The sequence below is a fragment of the Leptodactylus fuscus genome, chromosome 11, assembly GCF_031893055.1.
Source record: "Leptodactylus fuscus isolate aLepFus1 chromosome 11, aLepFus1.hap2, whole genome shotgun sequence".
NCBI lineage: Eukaryota > Metazoa > Chordata > Amphibia > Anura > Leptodactylidae > Leptodactylus > Leptodactylus fuscus.
This window is the reverse complement of record NC_134275.1, coordinates 28307736-28323008: the sequence shown is the minus strand read 5'-3', so window position 1 is coordinate 28323008 and position 15273 is coordinate 28307736. Positions and strand designations below refer to the sequence as shown.

Genomic DNA, 15273 nt, shown 5'->3' with positions numbered 1-15273 from the left:
GACGTTATGGAGGAAGGGGTTAGGTGTTAGTAACACCTAACCCCTCCCCCCCCCCGCACCCCTCCCCCCGCCAGAAAGGTACCTAAAGGCCGGACGTATTTCGGCAATAGTCCGGTCTTTAGGTACCTGCACATGAGGCCGTAAATTTACGTACGGCGGTCCTCATGTGGTTAAACAAGCTACACAGACTCACCTGATTTGTAAAAAAAAAAAAAAAAAAAAAATTTCCCCCATGAAAATTTGTTCCACTGCTACAGAGAGACTCAATTACTTCAGAATATGCAAAGGGGTAGCGCAATTGCTCCAAACTGCTACAACCTACACTGCCCAGGATCTCCCTCCTTCCCTCCTTCCTTTTGAGTGACAGGACCAGGAAACATTTCTGGCCTTGTCAGCCAAACACGATTCGGAGGGGGGTGGGGGGTTTTGGTCGGGAGGGTATTGCTGGGCAGTGTGGGGCAGAGCAGTTTGGAGCAATGGAGCTACCCTCCGTGTTCTTGACTACTCATTTTGCCTATTCTAAAATAATTGCATTTCTTTTCAACACAGGTTAGAAATTTTCATGGAGGGGAAAAAAACTTTCCTTTGGGTAAGCCTGACCTATCTGTGTTGCTGATTTTTTTTTTTTTTTTTTTTTTTTTTTTTTATTTAAATGTAGATTGTGAGCCCCCCATAGAGCTCACAATGTACATTTTTTCCCTATCAATATGTCTTTGGAATATGGGATGGAAATCCATGCAAACACGGGGAGAACATACAAACTCCATGCAGATGGTTTTTTTGGCCTTGGCGGGATTTGAACACCAGGACTCCAGTGCTGCAAGGCTGCAGTGCTAACCACTGAGCCACCGTGTGGCCCCTAATGTGTTGCTGATTTTTAATATGCTAGGCCCCAAAAGCCGCTTGTTAACTGTAGCTGGCCACAGCTTTCCATCATCATGAGAATGGCACTACCGGTGGTAATGGGAGTTTCCACTTCTAATTCTCCCCTACATCTCATCTGCTCCTCCACTTCTGGACTTCTGCCATTGCTTTCCTGAGCTCCTGATACCACAGAGGGGGTTGTGCTGATCTCTTACTAGCACCAACACACTCCTGCATGAAGTAGAGAGAAACTGGAGATTGCAAAGAGAGAAGGGATTCAGCAGTTCTGTGGTGGTGTTTGGGGGCCATCTATGTAATGGTCTTCAGCAGATCTAGGAGATGAGGAAGTTTCAGCAGGCACCAAGGCAGATATTGGATGCACATAGGAGTATAGGCTAATGGCTGCATTCTACTACCAGACACTTGTATTAACTAAATGTATTCCATTTAATACCTGTTTTAACTATACCAGGTAAAAATCGAGCACAGTGTGTATGAGTGGGATGGGGGATGAAGGTAAACAATGGATTGGCCCAATGAGTGCTTTGACCAGGCTGGGCAGTACAGCTTAGATACCTTCTGTTCAGATACTTGTTTGACTGATCGCTATGTTGTCCAACTTACATACACATGCATGTCTCCTGAGAGCAGAAAGCTTCTGCCAGACACTTGAAAACTTTTTTTTTTTTTTTCCAAACAAAATCTGTTGTCTAGGGAGAGTCGGGAGGACCTCATACACCTTAGATAGTCAGTTGGTCCTGTAGAAATATACAGCTTCACGGGACAGACTTCTAATAGTTTCCATGAATAGTTACCACCTCGATTAAATTTTTGAACCGTAATCCCATTAAAAAAAAAAAAAAAAAAGTAAAAAAAGTTGGAGACTGATGGTTTTCAGATTTTACTAACCGTGGTGATCATATCTGGTTTCAGATCTTGGGAAGAAAAACTTAATCTTGCCAAACAGCAAAAAATAGAAGAAGCGAAAGAGCTTCAGGTATATCCATACTTTTTCTCTGTAAAGTTCATTGTTTAATCTGTAGCTTTTTTTAAAAAAAAAATTCTTATAACCTCTTTTTTTTTTTTTTTTTTTTTTTTTTTTTTCCTTTTTAATTCAACTTAAAACAGAAAGCTGGCGTTTGCTTTAAAGTTGATAACCGATATCCCAACCTAGTCAATCTTAGTGAGGATCCTCAACTATCTGAAGTGCTTCTATACTTAATAAAAGAGGGTCAAACAAGAGTGGGCAAGCAGCATCCAAGTTCTGACCATGAGATACAGCTAGCAGGAGCCCTCATAGCCAGCGACCACTGGTATGTATGGGTCACAGCAATATAATGCCATGTTTTGTTTTTTGTATTCCACAAATCAGCTATCCTCCACCAGGGTGAAAATTATCCCACTAGTGCCACTTGTTGGAAGTAGATGCCCAATGTCTGGCCCAACAAACAACTTAGGCAGTGTTCCTTATGAAGGAGTCTCTGAAACAACAAATGATTTTCGCCAAACCAAAGTGCAAGAACCCGATCTATAGATGGTTATCTGTTCCTTTTGGAAGAGGCTCTGGTTTGGCTGAAATCCCTAGTCATGTTTCCAGGTCCTTTAATGGGTCAGAAACTGATACACAGTAGGTGCTACCTCCAGTAGGTGACACTAGAGATAACTTTCATTCTTTCTGGGTGAAAGCTAATTGTATAGCCATTCATTGGATAGTAAAGTATACAAGACTTCCTTTTTACTGAAAACTCCATTAACCTCTCCATTCTTAATCTACAGCATCATCAATTATGAACAAGGCAAAGTGACTCTAATTCCGATGCCCGGAGCAAAGACTTTTGTTAATGGAAACTTGGTTCTAGACTTGGTGGTTTTACATCATGTAAGGCATAGAATCATGTCCACACGAACATGTGATGTCATCTTCTGGAGATTTTGATGTTGATTCCATAGCCTGTCTCTTTTCTGTATTTAGTACTATTAAAAGTAATACAATGCAAATGTACTGTATATCCCAACAGTGTACCCCAGCAATCTGTTTATTCTGCAAAGAACATGAATGATTTCATACAGATAATGTAATGTAAAAATCTTAAAGTTAAATGGAGTCCTTCACTAGAACCCACATATCAACCTAGCCCCACAAATAGGTTAAGGTCTTGAATCAAACGGTTTCCCCTTGTGAATTGGGAGGCTTACCTCCATAGGAGCAATGGTAACACCCTTGTTGATCCAAAGAGCTCATTTGTAAATTGACAAAGAGTGATATATAATCGGCAACAGATGCAGCGATTCACAAGAAGGAAGCACCTTTGACCCTAACCTATCTAACTGTAGGCCTGGGGACACTGCCTTTAAAGGGGCTCTATCAGCAAAATCATGCTGATAGAGCCCCACATATATGTGAATAGCCTTTAAAAAGGCTATTCAGGCACCGCTAAAGTTATATTAAACTACCCCCCCCCCAGTTTTAAAATAATACCCTAAAAATGAATGTGATCAACTTACCCATTGTGCACGGTGGGTGGGCATTCAGGATCCGCCGTCTTCTTCTGAATGCCCACCCACCGTGCACGATGGGTAAGTTGATCACATTCTTTTTTTAGGGTATTATTTTAAAACTGGGGGGTAGTTTAATAATAACTTTAGCGGTGTCTGAATAGCCTTTTTAAAGACTATTCACGCATATGTGGGGCTCTATCAGCACGATTTTGCTAAGGAATGAAATGAAAGATGGCAAAAAAGAAAAATTAAGTTCCCAAGAACAAATCTAGCAGCCACATTTTTGGAGATGGTGTTCGTGGTAATATTTTTGTTCAGTATGTAGATTTGGAGATGGTTGTAGTCGCCTCCTTTTGCCCTGTCACCAATGAAGGACACAAGGTGGTTGGGTGCTTCTTGTGTACAGTGTTTTATGTTGGTCAAACCACCACCATATATATTCTATTCCATGTAAAAGTGAGTGCTAGAATCCTTATAATGTTGGTGAATTTGTAACTTATATCTCTTTTTGGTCTAAAATTCTTTGTATGTTAGGGTGACAGAGTGATTCTTGGAGGAAATCATTACTTCCGGTTCAACCATCCCACCGAGGTTCAAAATAGTCGCCGAACTGTGCTTTTAGGAAGTGCAGGTCAAGAACGACTCAAGGACTTTGAATTTGCAAAAAATGAACTTATTGATGCCCAGAAGCAGAGGTAAGATGAGGTGGTGGTAGTAGTAGTAGTAGAAGCAGCACCACTGTAGTTAGAGATGTATTTGACTAGTCGCTTACTAATGTTCTGTCTGTACCACAGTGGAGATTCTTTTTTAATACCAGATGAAAATGATCCCACTAGTGCCACTTGTTTTTAGAAAACCAGTCATTGACCTATAGGGATCTACCTTCCAAAAGGTGGAGCTAGAAATACTTTTCCTTTTCCTACCAAAGAGTACGTTGTATGCCTATGCTTTTTCTAGCCCCTCCTGTGATCACATGAATATTCTTTTGGTGGTTCTCCTGCTTTTTTTTACATATGGTGCTCTGAACATGTCTGATCTTTCCTTTCCTTATGTACAGAATGTCTCGTGTTAAGCTCTGTTACTCTCTGGTTCTGCATTTCTCCCCAGTTCTCTGCTTTGTCTGCAGAGGGATGATATTTCTCGCACTGGGCGGTAAAGGTTTTTCAGTAGCAAAGCTGTGGTTTGCTGAGTTATTAGAGTACAGTCTTGCGATAGAGTACAGAACTTGTGATAGAGGAAAACACAGGTAGCTGTCAATAGATGCAATATATGTAAGAGGAGAGCGATCATGGGAAAAGTAGTCCTTTCGAATGGATATATTGAACCATACACACCTTGCAATGGAGGAACATGAAGGCAGCTATCAATAGAGGCAATCTCTGTGACAGGAGAGAAGTGTCATGGAAACTGCTGTCCATTTCATGTTGATCCTACTCATTGCAAGCCCCAGCAGCATCGCTACAAAGGTGCAGCACAGAACTGGCTCAGATGAAGGAAAAAAACACTACTTCTGATCCATGGTGTCATCACCCAGTGAGGAGTCTGGAAAAAAGCATAGACATTTTTTTTTATATTTGGTCTTAGAAACTCCTTTGGTGGGTGTACAGTATAAGCTATTTAAAAAAAAAAAAAAAAAAAGAAAAAGTAATGTTTTCCATCAATGAAACTTGGTTTTGCTGTGTTGTAAATCTATAAACTGGTGGTATTAGATTGCTTCTTAGAACATAATTGAGCCTCAACCAAACATTGGTCTGCTACAAAACTTGTATATAGGATATTTCTGGAATGCAATAAGCAGTCAGTCCGTATGTAATATGGTAATATCTGTGAATTACTCAGTATTTTGTGGCAGTGGACGTGAAATATGCATGCCTTACATGTCTGGGCAACTTTTTAGTCCTGAGTCTAGAAATGAGTGAGTAGTATTCAAAACGGCAGTTTCGAATAGCACGCACCCATAAAACAATGAATGGAGCCGGCCGGCATGCAGACTGGGCCGGCGTCCTGCTTAACACCATGCGTGCCTGCTGCGTCCATTCATTCCTATGGGTGCGTGCTATTCGAAACTGCCGTTTCGAATAGTACTCGCTCATCTCTGTCCTGACTTATCATAAAACTTGGAATTACATTGTACTATGCACTATAATATATATATGAAATCCATTTCCTTCTGCTTAGTGGGTGTGCAGAGTTTCATTTCTATATTTAGATTTTGTTCTTGCATATGGCTGTTGCCATATTTTTGTAATTTTTCTTTGCAGGATTGAAAATGAGATTGAAGATGCAAGGCTGCAGGCGCAAACGGAAATGATGCAAGAACTTCAGGCAGCAAAAGCGCTGGCTCAGATGGAGCTGACTGAGCAGAAAAAGCTTTATGAGAATCACATCAAACAACTAGAGAAACAGCTGGTTTGTGAATGTTAAAAAATACATAATGGATAAAGATAATTGGCAAGTTTTTTTGCAGGTGACAAAGACCATTGCGGGGAAAGTACGGTAGCTCAGTAGAAACAGTGGTGTGAACACAAACAGTCAAGAAAGGGACACAACATATGCAGCAAACTGGTTTATTTAGAAAAAAAAACAGGAAAATAAATAAACCTTGACTTCAGGCGCAAAATGAGCAAAACAAAATACTGCCTTAACTTCAGGCAAAAACAAAATAAAAACCTGCTTGTCTAAGCGACTCAACAGTAATGTTACCCTAACTATCCGTGTGGCTTACTACCAGCCACATGAACAAAACAAGCACAACTTTGTCTCCCTGATCCCAGGGTTACAGGACAGACCCAGCTGCCTCCTCTCACTTCATAGATCTGCATTGGAGTGCAGAATCTGCAGCCTTTTCCTGGCCTAGTAATGGGCCAAGAGATCACACCTGGAGCTGAGGCCTACTCAAGACCCACACTGGACCACACATAATTTAATATATATATAGCGAGATTCCAGCACTCTGCTTGTCACCTTCTCACACCATGCACATTAAAGTTGAAAGACCATTTGACAGCCATGTGTACCGAATGTTTGTGACTAAGGCTGTATTCATACCAGTGCTCGCTTTACATTTGGGCATTTCATCCTCTAATCTTCTTGAAAAATGCAGAGCGGTGCAGAAAAGCAGGACTTTATCTGCATTTTTTTCAGGCGGAAAGTGGGTGGGTCCCAAACTGGACCCAAAGAACAGAAACCGTAGATGTGAACCTAGAGTAACATAGAAAAGTGTGGAGAATATATATATATATATATATATATATATATATATATATATATATATATATATATATATATATATATATATATATATATAATATATATTTATTAAACCCAAATCACTTCCTCATATCTACCAAACACACTTTTTTTTTTTTTTTTTTTTTTTTTTATTTCTAAACTGAGCTTGTGTCTTTTGGTATGTGAGAAGAAACCTGAGTACCTGGAGGAAACCCAAGCAAACTCTGGGAGAACATACAAACTCCAGTTGTTTCAGAATGTCAGATGCACAATTAAAGCCCCTCCTTCTGTAGTGATATACTAGCAGATACATATAGATGATGTCAAGGGTGTAGCTATAGGAGTTGCAGGAGTAGCAATCATATCTCAGCACTGTTGCCTAAGAAGACCCTAAGAACTACGACCTGCTAAAGTTCTCTGGGGGTTACACGTCTGAATAGTCTAATGAACTCAACTGAACCCGTGCAACGTCAACAAATATTTTACATGCTTTTAGTATAGCCTCTACGGCAGTAGTGTGAAGCCTATACAGTCACAATGTATAGTTTGTCTACGCAGGAAGAAGAACAGAATAGGAGAAACAGCCTCAAAAGAAACCAGAAGGATAAGGCCATGAGCAATAGAGACCTCCTCCCTCCATCCGGCTCGTCCATCCAGGTAATGCTTCCCAAAGTAAGCATACATTTCCTCATCCAATTAGAATGGCTTAGAATTTCTTGCTTTTTTTAGGTTGGTGAAATAGCCATACAGCAAAGCAAGCTCATACAGGAGTTAGAGCTGGAGAAGGAGAGTCTCGCTAAACAGATGGAAAAAATGCAGTACAGAGTGAAAAAAAGTATATCTGCCGAAAGTAAGTGGCAGCTACAGATGAAACGGCTAACTTGAAATTCTGCAGTTGGTTAAAATGCTGCAACATCACACCTTATAATAGAGGACAACTAAAACCAATGATAAGTTATTGGGAAAAAAAAATTCAATAACTTTTCCATTGGCTTTTTCTGTCTTTTGTGAAGAGATTTCCTATGGTGGCACTGCAAAAGAAATGAACACTTGATACAGGACTGCTTCCTAGATCACTGCTGATTGTTCAATTCCCAGTAATCTGATCAAAATTTCAGTAACGCTTATTTATTTAAAAAAAAAAAAAAAAAAAGATTGCAAGCACAGAGCCCCCTAAAGAGAGAAAACTAAACTCTCATGTAGTGAAATTCAAACTATTTAGTAAAGTTGGATGTTTTGTTGAGCTTTGTTCCATTGTGCATTTCAGTTGTTCTGTTAAGCCATTTTTGTTTTTCAGAACAGGAACAGTGGACGGCCCTGCAGCTTTCCATCACTCTTCAAGAAGCAAATACTATCAGCAAAAGCCTGAATAAACAGACTATCTTCTCCAGGTGATGGCCCAATTCTAAAAATATAAGGCTAAGGTCCCACTTAACAAGACGCAGCAATACAAAACAAATTTGCATCGGAACACATCTCATTTTTTTCCCACTGCATTTTTCATAGAAATTAGAGTTTTTGCAATGTATGGCCCCAGCCATAAAGGGGTTTCCCAGAGGTTTTCTTCTTTTTTTTTAATTTTTTTATTATTAAAGGGGCTCTATCATTGGGAAAAGAACTGATAACCTAACTATACGTGTGGCTTACTTCCAGCCACATGAACAAAACGAGCACCATATTGTCTTACCGAACTCAGGGTTACAGGACAGAACCATACACCTCCTTTTCACTCCATTGAGCTGTACTACAATGCAGAATCTGCAGCCTTTTTCTGACCCTGTAATGAGCCAAGGATCTACACCTGGGCTGAGGCCTACTCCAGATCTGCCCTGGACCACACATACAGTATGTCAGAAACCTGGGCCTGATATAGCTGGACTCCAGCACTCTGCCTGTGACCTTCTCACAGTATATAATAAACCTGTTCCTACCCATGAAATATATATGTAATGTACATGGCCTGAATGCCAGGAAGAAAAGAATACTAGTAGGGAAAGGGAGGTGTCCCCCAAAACAAACAATTAAAATTTAACTTTTATTGGCATCTTTAAAACTTATGTCCCTCAAAAACATCAGCCACACTTACAATACTGTGTGACCCCTCCAGTAGATATGATTGGGGAAACAACAAATAAATATCAAGGAATCAATATCATCATGCGGTGCACCTATATCATCTAAATCTCAAAGGATGTGGTGGAATTCACTCTGTATGTTTAAGGCCGGAGCCCCACGGGACATAAACGGAAAGATCACGGCGTTTTACAGTGCAGGTAAAGTGGATGGGATTCATGTGAATCCCATGCTCACTTTGCGGAAGAAATCGCAGCATGGATACGCTGCGACTTGCAAAGTCGTTGCGGCTTTCCAAATCGCAGCATGTCAATTATATCTACGGAAACGCCGGTGGCTTTCCCGTAGATATGTTAAGCGAAAGTCCGCAAAGGAAAACTGTGAACTTTCTCTTAAAAGCGGTGCGGAGAGAACTGCAGTGCGTTCACGCCGCAGTTCTTTCTGCAGCGCTTTAGCGCTGCGATTACGGCCCGTGGGTCCTTAGCCTAAATCCATACTACATCACACCCATAGGTAACAAAAGTGGGCCCAAAAGAAAACTTTTCTATGGGAAAAATGTTTTCTGAATGCATTTTCTTTGTAGCTTGGTCCAACATTTCAAGACCACTAAGTTATCGATTATATACAGCTAAAAGTACAAATGGGTCTTGTCCTTTCCTTGGTTTATGGGATTGGTAAACACAAAGCAAATGCCCTTCCACAGTTTTGGCGATTGGCTATGGAATTCATGTGACAGTTTGACTGTTTCCATTATTAACCATTCTTCATAGAGACAGAACATACTTAGATTCTTGGAAGTGGTGGAGGTCAATAAAATGGGCTCTTAGGACTTGACTCTCTTATGTAACATGTAAGAGGATTTGTTGCAGTGTGCCTTTTAATAGTCTTAATTCAATTCCTAGACCTTCGTCGACATATACTACTGGGATTTCAGATTCCAATTGTTTCGCCATTTTGTATCCCCATTATACTATGTTAATTCACAGGTATGATCCACCTGCTCTGAATGGAGAAGAAAAGGTTGTGTACATTAAAGTTTCCAACACAAACTTGGGTATATCAACTTTGTGGGACCTCGAAAAGTTTGAAGAAAAGCTGGCTGGCATGAGAGAGCTGTACCATGTAAGTTTGCTGGACGGGGGTACTTGTTTCCATTATATCCACGTATAAAACGATACCTTTATTTTTGTAGGGGCTTTTGGACTGTAGTGGTGATGACCTTTTTTATGACCCCGCTGATACATGGGAGGTAGAACTCAAACAGCCATCACCAAAAAGGCAAGTATAATGTTCCGCTCACGTGCATTATGGTCTGATTTATTACAGAATGGGAACTGGGCTATCTTGACTTGTTGTTGCAACTAGAGATGAGCGAGTAGTATTTGATCGAATACGACTATTCGATCCAATACTCGTATCAGTCGGTGGAATACCACGTGGGGAAATTCCATTGAATTCAATGCAAAAACCTCCTCGTGCTCCTCGTCCTGCAACTTCTGGAACTTGGAGGATCCAATGTGTCGAACTTGGGTTTCCATGGAAACTGGGACAACATTCCTGTTTTTTCCTATAGACTATAATGTTGTTTGATATTCGATCGAATACTACTCGTCTCTAGTTGCAACCTCTACATCTACAAATGATGGCCGTGACTTATTGGTGCATCATAACATCCAGTGCCTAGTGCATTTGCGACTCTTCATAACACATCCCTAGCTGTGCTACTGATTGTGTCACTTACTCTGTGTTCACATCACCATTGTGTAGTCCATTGTTCTCGTCCATCATTGGACAGACAGACTTTAATGGTGCTCCCACTGACTATAATGGCTCACTCAGGTGTCCGTTGTTTTAACTGAAAGTTGTACTTGCAGGACTTTTTTTTTTTTTTTGTCTTGAAATTTTCAGTGGTCGCTGCATCGGAATCTTAAAATGGAGACTCCAACACAGATGTGAACTCATCACTGCCTGGTGTTATTTACTTTTAGTGTGTTGTACGTGTAAAACAGAGTGGTGACAATAAAAGGGTTTTCATAGCAAGAAATAAAATTAGTGTAACAAAGAGGCCAATGTTGTTGTTTGAATAATGAACAATTCTACAATTTCCCAATATACTTTCTGTATCAATTCCTCATGGTTTTCTAGATCTCTGCTAAAAACATTACAATCTTACCATAGAGAAAAATTATATCTTCTTGCTGTCATTGTCATGAAAATCAGTCCATGGTCATCTGCCTGGTAACAAGCTGTGCCCTCTCTGTGCTCATCACATGACCGTGGATTGATTTTTATCCACTGGGAGCAAGCGGAATGAATGGCAGCAAGCAGAGATCTAGAAAACCATGAGGAATTGATACAGAAAGTATATTGGAAAATTTTGCATCTTGTTATTAAGAATAACATTGGTTTCACAATATTGGTCAGAAAGTGGCCAAACCCTTTAAAATATACAAGAAGCGCTATAAAGTGACTAATATTCTAATATAGTTAGGATTTGCTAATTGCTGTGGAATATGTTGGCACTGTGTAGAAATATAATTCAGTGCGTTTTTAAATACCCGGTTCTGATCTGCAGATGGCAGTGTTGTCATTTTAGTGGTGAATACATCTAGACTCAGAAATTGCGATCTCTTAAGGTTCTTCTAAGTGGTGTGTTTTTGGGGTTTTTTGGGTTTTTTTTTCTCCTATTTTATAATTTTTCTGATGCTTATCAAGTTAACGTGAACAGCAAATATACAAGCTTGTATGCTATAGATTAAAATTGAAGGTTTTTTGACTATTAGAATTTATAATTTTAAAGTCTTTTTAAAAATTTTGAAGAATTAACACCAGGTATTTTTGGATGCAACTTGGAATATATTCTAAGTGCAAGGATTTGGATACGGCATTGTTTTTCTTTGTAGCTTTATTTTTTTACATACCAGTTTGTGGTGTGTGTATGCTGTGGATTACTGATACTGCTCACACAATACACCTGTCACAGAAAGCTATTTACCAGTGATTTGGGCATATTTGGGCAGTGCATAGTGGGCACAGTGAGGACAGTCTGTGAAGGTGAGATTAGAGCTTCAGTTATATCAGCAACAAGAGGGAAAAAAAAAACCCCTGTCAATTCACTTTGGTAGTGATGAAACTCCAGGAATGTTTTCTCCACCATTACCTTATTTACCTCTGGGGAAAAACAACCCTCTTATGACTGTTAGCATTGTGATGTGTGAAAATCCAACTCTTGTAATGAATTATCTGTGTATCAGGCAGGCTACATATGAATGAATTTTCTTTCTAGCACTCAGAATTGAGAAAAATCTGCACATTTTTATTTATATTTTTTTTCTTCACTGTTTGCTCTGAAAAAAAAAATGGAGCAGTGACACAAAAGGTTTACAAATGCCACAAACTGGTTTGAATTAAAAGACCTTAACCCCTTAACGACCCAAGACGTACTATTACTTCATGGGCACTAGGTACTTCTCGCACCATGAAGTAATACTATGTCATGGAGCGCTCACTAGCTGAGCGGGCATAATTGGAAGCGGGTGAGAGCTGTTACCGATGGCTCTCACCCTTTTTCATAACCTTCGGTCGGTGCTTTCATCGATCGAAGGTGTTAATCCTTTGATTGCGATGGTCAAACATGACCACTGCAAACAAAGGGTTCCGCGATCTTCCCCCACTCCCCGACACCCTCTGTGGCGAAATTGGAGGGGTGCCGGTATGTCTACTATGCAGTCTGAGGTCTGGTTAGTGACCCCAGGCTGCCCTGAGCCCCCGTTACCTGGTTGATCCTGCTGGGTCTTCTGGAAGTGAGTCTGTGCTGTTTGTGAGACACGAGCAGCCTGTGTCTCACAGCGCATAATACAGGATTAGTGATGAAATCATCACTGATCCAAGTGTCCCATAGGGACACACAAAAAAGTGGAAAAAAAAGTGTTTTAAAACAATAAAGTTCTAAAGCCCCCCAAATTCCCTTTTTTCTATAGAAAACGAATATTATTAAAAAAAAAAAAACTAAAAATTAATAAAAACAATGCGTATTTGGTATCGCCGCGTCCGTAACAATCTATACAATAAAACTAAAACAATATTTACACGGTGAATGACGGAAAAAAAAAATGGAAAGAACCCGCCGGACGTAGCGATTTTTTTCGCCATCTCACCTTACAAAATATGCTATGAAAAGTGATCAAAAAAGTCATATGCACCCCACAACAGTACCAATAAAAAAAGCATAAGTTGTCCCGCAAAAAATAAGACCTCAACCTGTCAACTGAAAAATAAAAATGTTACACCTCTCAGAAGATGGCGATGCAAAAAACATTGATTTATGTCCCCAAATGTTTTTTTTGTTCCGCAGAACTAGTAACATATATATATAAAAAAAATAATATAAATGAGGTATCGTCGTAATTGTACCGACCTGCAGAATAAAGGTCACATTTTACTTATACTGTATGCTGCATGGCGAAAAATTTAAAAGGTAAAACAATGCTAGAAAAAAAAGTTAATAAAATGTATTCAATAAGTTGTAGGCACCCAAAAATGGTGTCATTACAAAATGCATCTCATTCCGCAAACAAGCCTTTATATGAGCCTTTATATGGCGACGTCACCAGAAAAATAAAGAAAATATAGCATCTAGTAATGTGAAGACAAAAAAATCCCCCAAATTATTAGAACACAACTAGCTGCATTAGGAAGGGAATATATAAGCTGTGCGAGCGGATATCGGGGACACCCCAGATTTACAGTTTATGAGCGAAAAAATATATCAGAAGTGACCTCCAAAGTGACTCCCCCAATCATAGGAGCTAGTGGGACATAGTAGGAAATTTGGTGTTCCCAATGTAATCCGCACCGCTTATATATTCCCTCTTCACCATCCGCTGTGCAGTCACGTCTGGGATACTAATACTGACTACACCCCCTGAAATTCTTTGATGGGTGCAGTTTTCAAATTGGGGTCACTCCTTTGGGGAATCCACTTTTCTGATACCTTACAGGCTCTACAAATATGACATGGCGTTCATTTGAATCTGTACTCAAAAAGCCGCATAGCGCGCGCCTTCCCTTCTGCGCCCTGCTATGTGCCCAAACTGTACTTTATGCCTCATGTATGGTGTACCCAGGATAACGGACGTAATGTCATACGTGAGTATAAACTGATATTGGGGCACAGCCGGATACAGAAGGAAAGAAGGCTTATTTGGTTTTTGGAGCACAAACTTAGATGATTTGATTATTGGATGCCATGACACTTTTGCAGTGACCCTAAAATTGCCCTTACAAAATGGGGTCACTTTTTGGGGAATTCCAGTTTACTGGCACCTCCAGGGCTCTGCATAAACATGGCACCCAGAAAGTCCCTCTAAATCTGTACCCCAAAAGCTAAAAAGCGCAGTGCTCCTTCCCTTCTGAGCCCTGCTTTGTGCCCAAGCAGCAGTTCATACCCACATACATATATAATTTTTTTGCCCCTCAGGACGGCCCACTTAATAGTTTTAGGAGTGCAGGTCTCTGACAACACAAAGTGGGTGCAACGTATTGGGCACCGAAATGGCATATTTCTTTAAAGATTTCATTTTTCAATTTTTGGGAAGCATTTTTAGTCTCAAAATCATAATACCCCTTGATACATTCCTTTATGGGTGTAGTTTCTAAAATGGCATCACTTTTGAGGGGTTTCCATTGTATTGATACTTTAGGGGCTTAGCAAATGCGACATGGCACCAGAAAACTCTTCCAGCAAAATCTGCCCTCCAAAAGACAAATGGCGCTCTTTCCATTCTGAGCCCTACCATGTTCCCATACAGCAGATTATGATTAGAGATGAGCGAGTAGTATTCGATCGAGTAGGTATTCGATCGAATACTACGGTATTCGAAATACTCATACTCGATCGAGTACCACTATTCGAATGTAAAAGTTCGATGCAGAATCAGCATTGATTGGTCGAATGCTATACAGTCGGCCAATCAACGCTGGTTCTTCTCCTACCTTTAGAAGTCTTCTCCGTGCAGCTTCCCTGCGGCGTCTTCCGGCTCTGAATTCACTCTGCCAGGCATCGGGCCTGGGCAGAGCCAACTGCGCATGTCGGCTTGTAGTGCGGGCATGCGCAGTTGGCTCTGCCCAGGCCCGATGCCTGGCAGAGTGAATTCAGAGCCGGAAGACGCCGCGGGGACGCTGCACGGAAAAGACTTCACGGAGGATCCAGCCCGACCCTCACTCGTGGACTTGGTAAGTATAATTTGATCGAATGTTGCCTACCCCTGAAACGAGAATTTTCCCTCCATAGACTATAATAGGGTTCGATATTCGATTCGAGTAGTCGAATATTGAGGGGCTACTCGAAACGAATATCGAACCTCGAACATTTTACTGTTCGATCATCTCTAATTATGATCACATGTGGTATTGCCGTGTTCAGGAGAAATTGTGTAACAAACTATGTGGGACTTTTAATTCTTTAACTTGCAAAAATTTTAAATATGGCGCTAAATGGACAATTTATTGGGAAAAAAAAAGTAATTTTTCGTTATTACGTCCCAATGTTAATAAAATCTGTGAAACAGCTGTGAGGTCAAAATGCTCACTCTTCCCCTAGATAAA

At 40.3% G+C, this 15273-nt stretch overlaps 1 protein-coding gene across 1 annotated transcript in view; it reads left to right on the top strand.

The window, feature by feature from the left end:
• LOC142185433 (kinesin-like protein KIF14) overlaps positions 1-15273 on the top strand; it is an 89438-nt gene that overhangs the window by 59376 nt on the left and 14789 nt on the right. The window contains exons 12-21 of the mRNA XM_075260864.1: positions 1798-1861; positions 1993-2177; positions 2641-2743; positions 3898-4058; positions 5625-5772; positions 7153-7251; positions 7324-7444; positions 7892-7985; positions 9654-9789; positions 9860-9945. Of these exons, the coding sequence (XP_075116965.1) occupies positions 1798-1861; positions 1993-2177; positions 2641-2743; positions 3898-4058; positions 5625-5772; positions 7153-7251; positions 7324-7444; positions 7892-7985; positions 9654-9789; positions 9860-9945 (1197 nt within the window). The remainder of the gene's footprint in view (positions 1-1797; positions 1862-1992; positions 2178-2640; positions 2744-3897; positions 4059-5624; positions 5773-7152; positions 7252-7323; positions 7445-7891; positions 7986-9653; positions 9790-9859; positions 9946-15273) is intronic.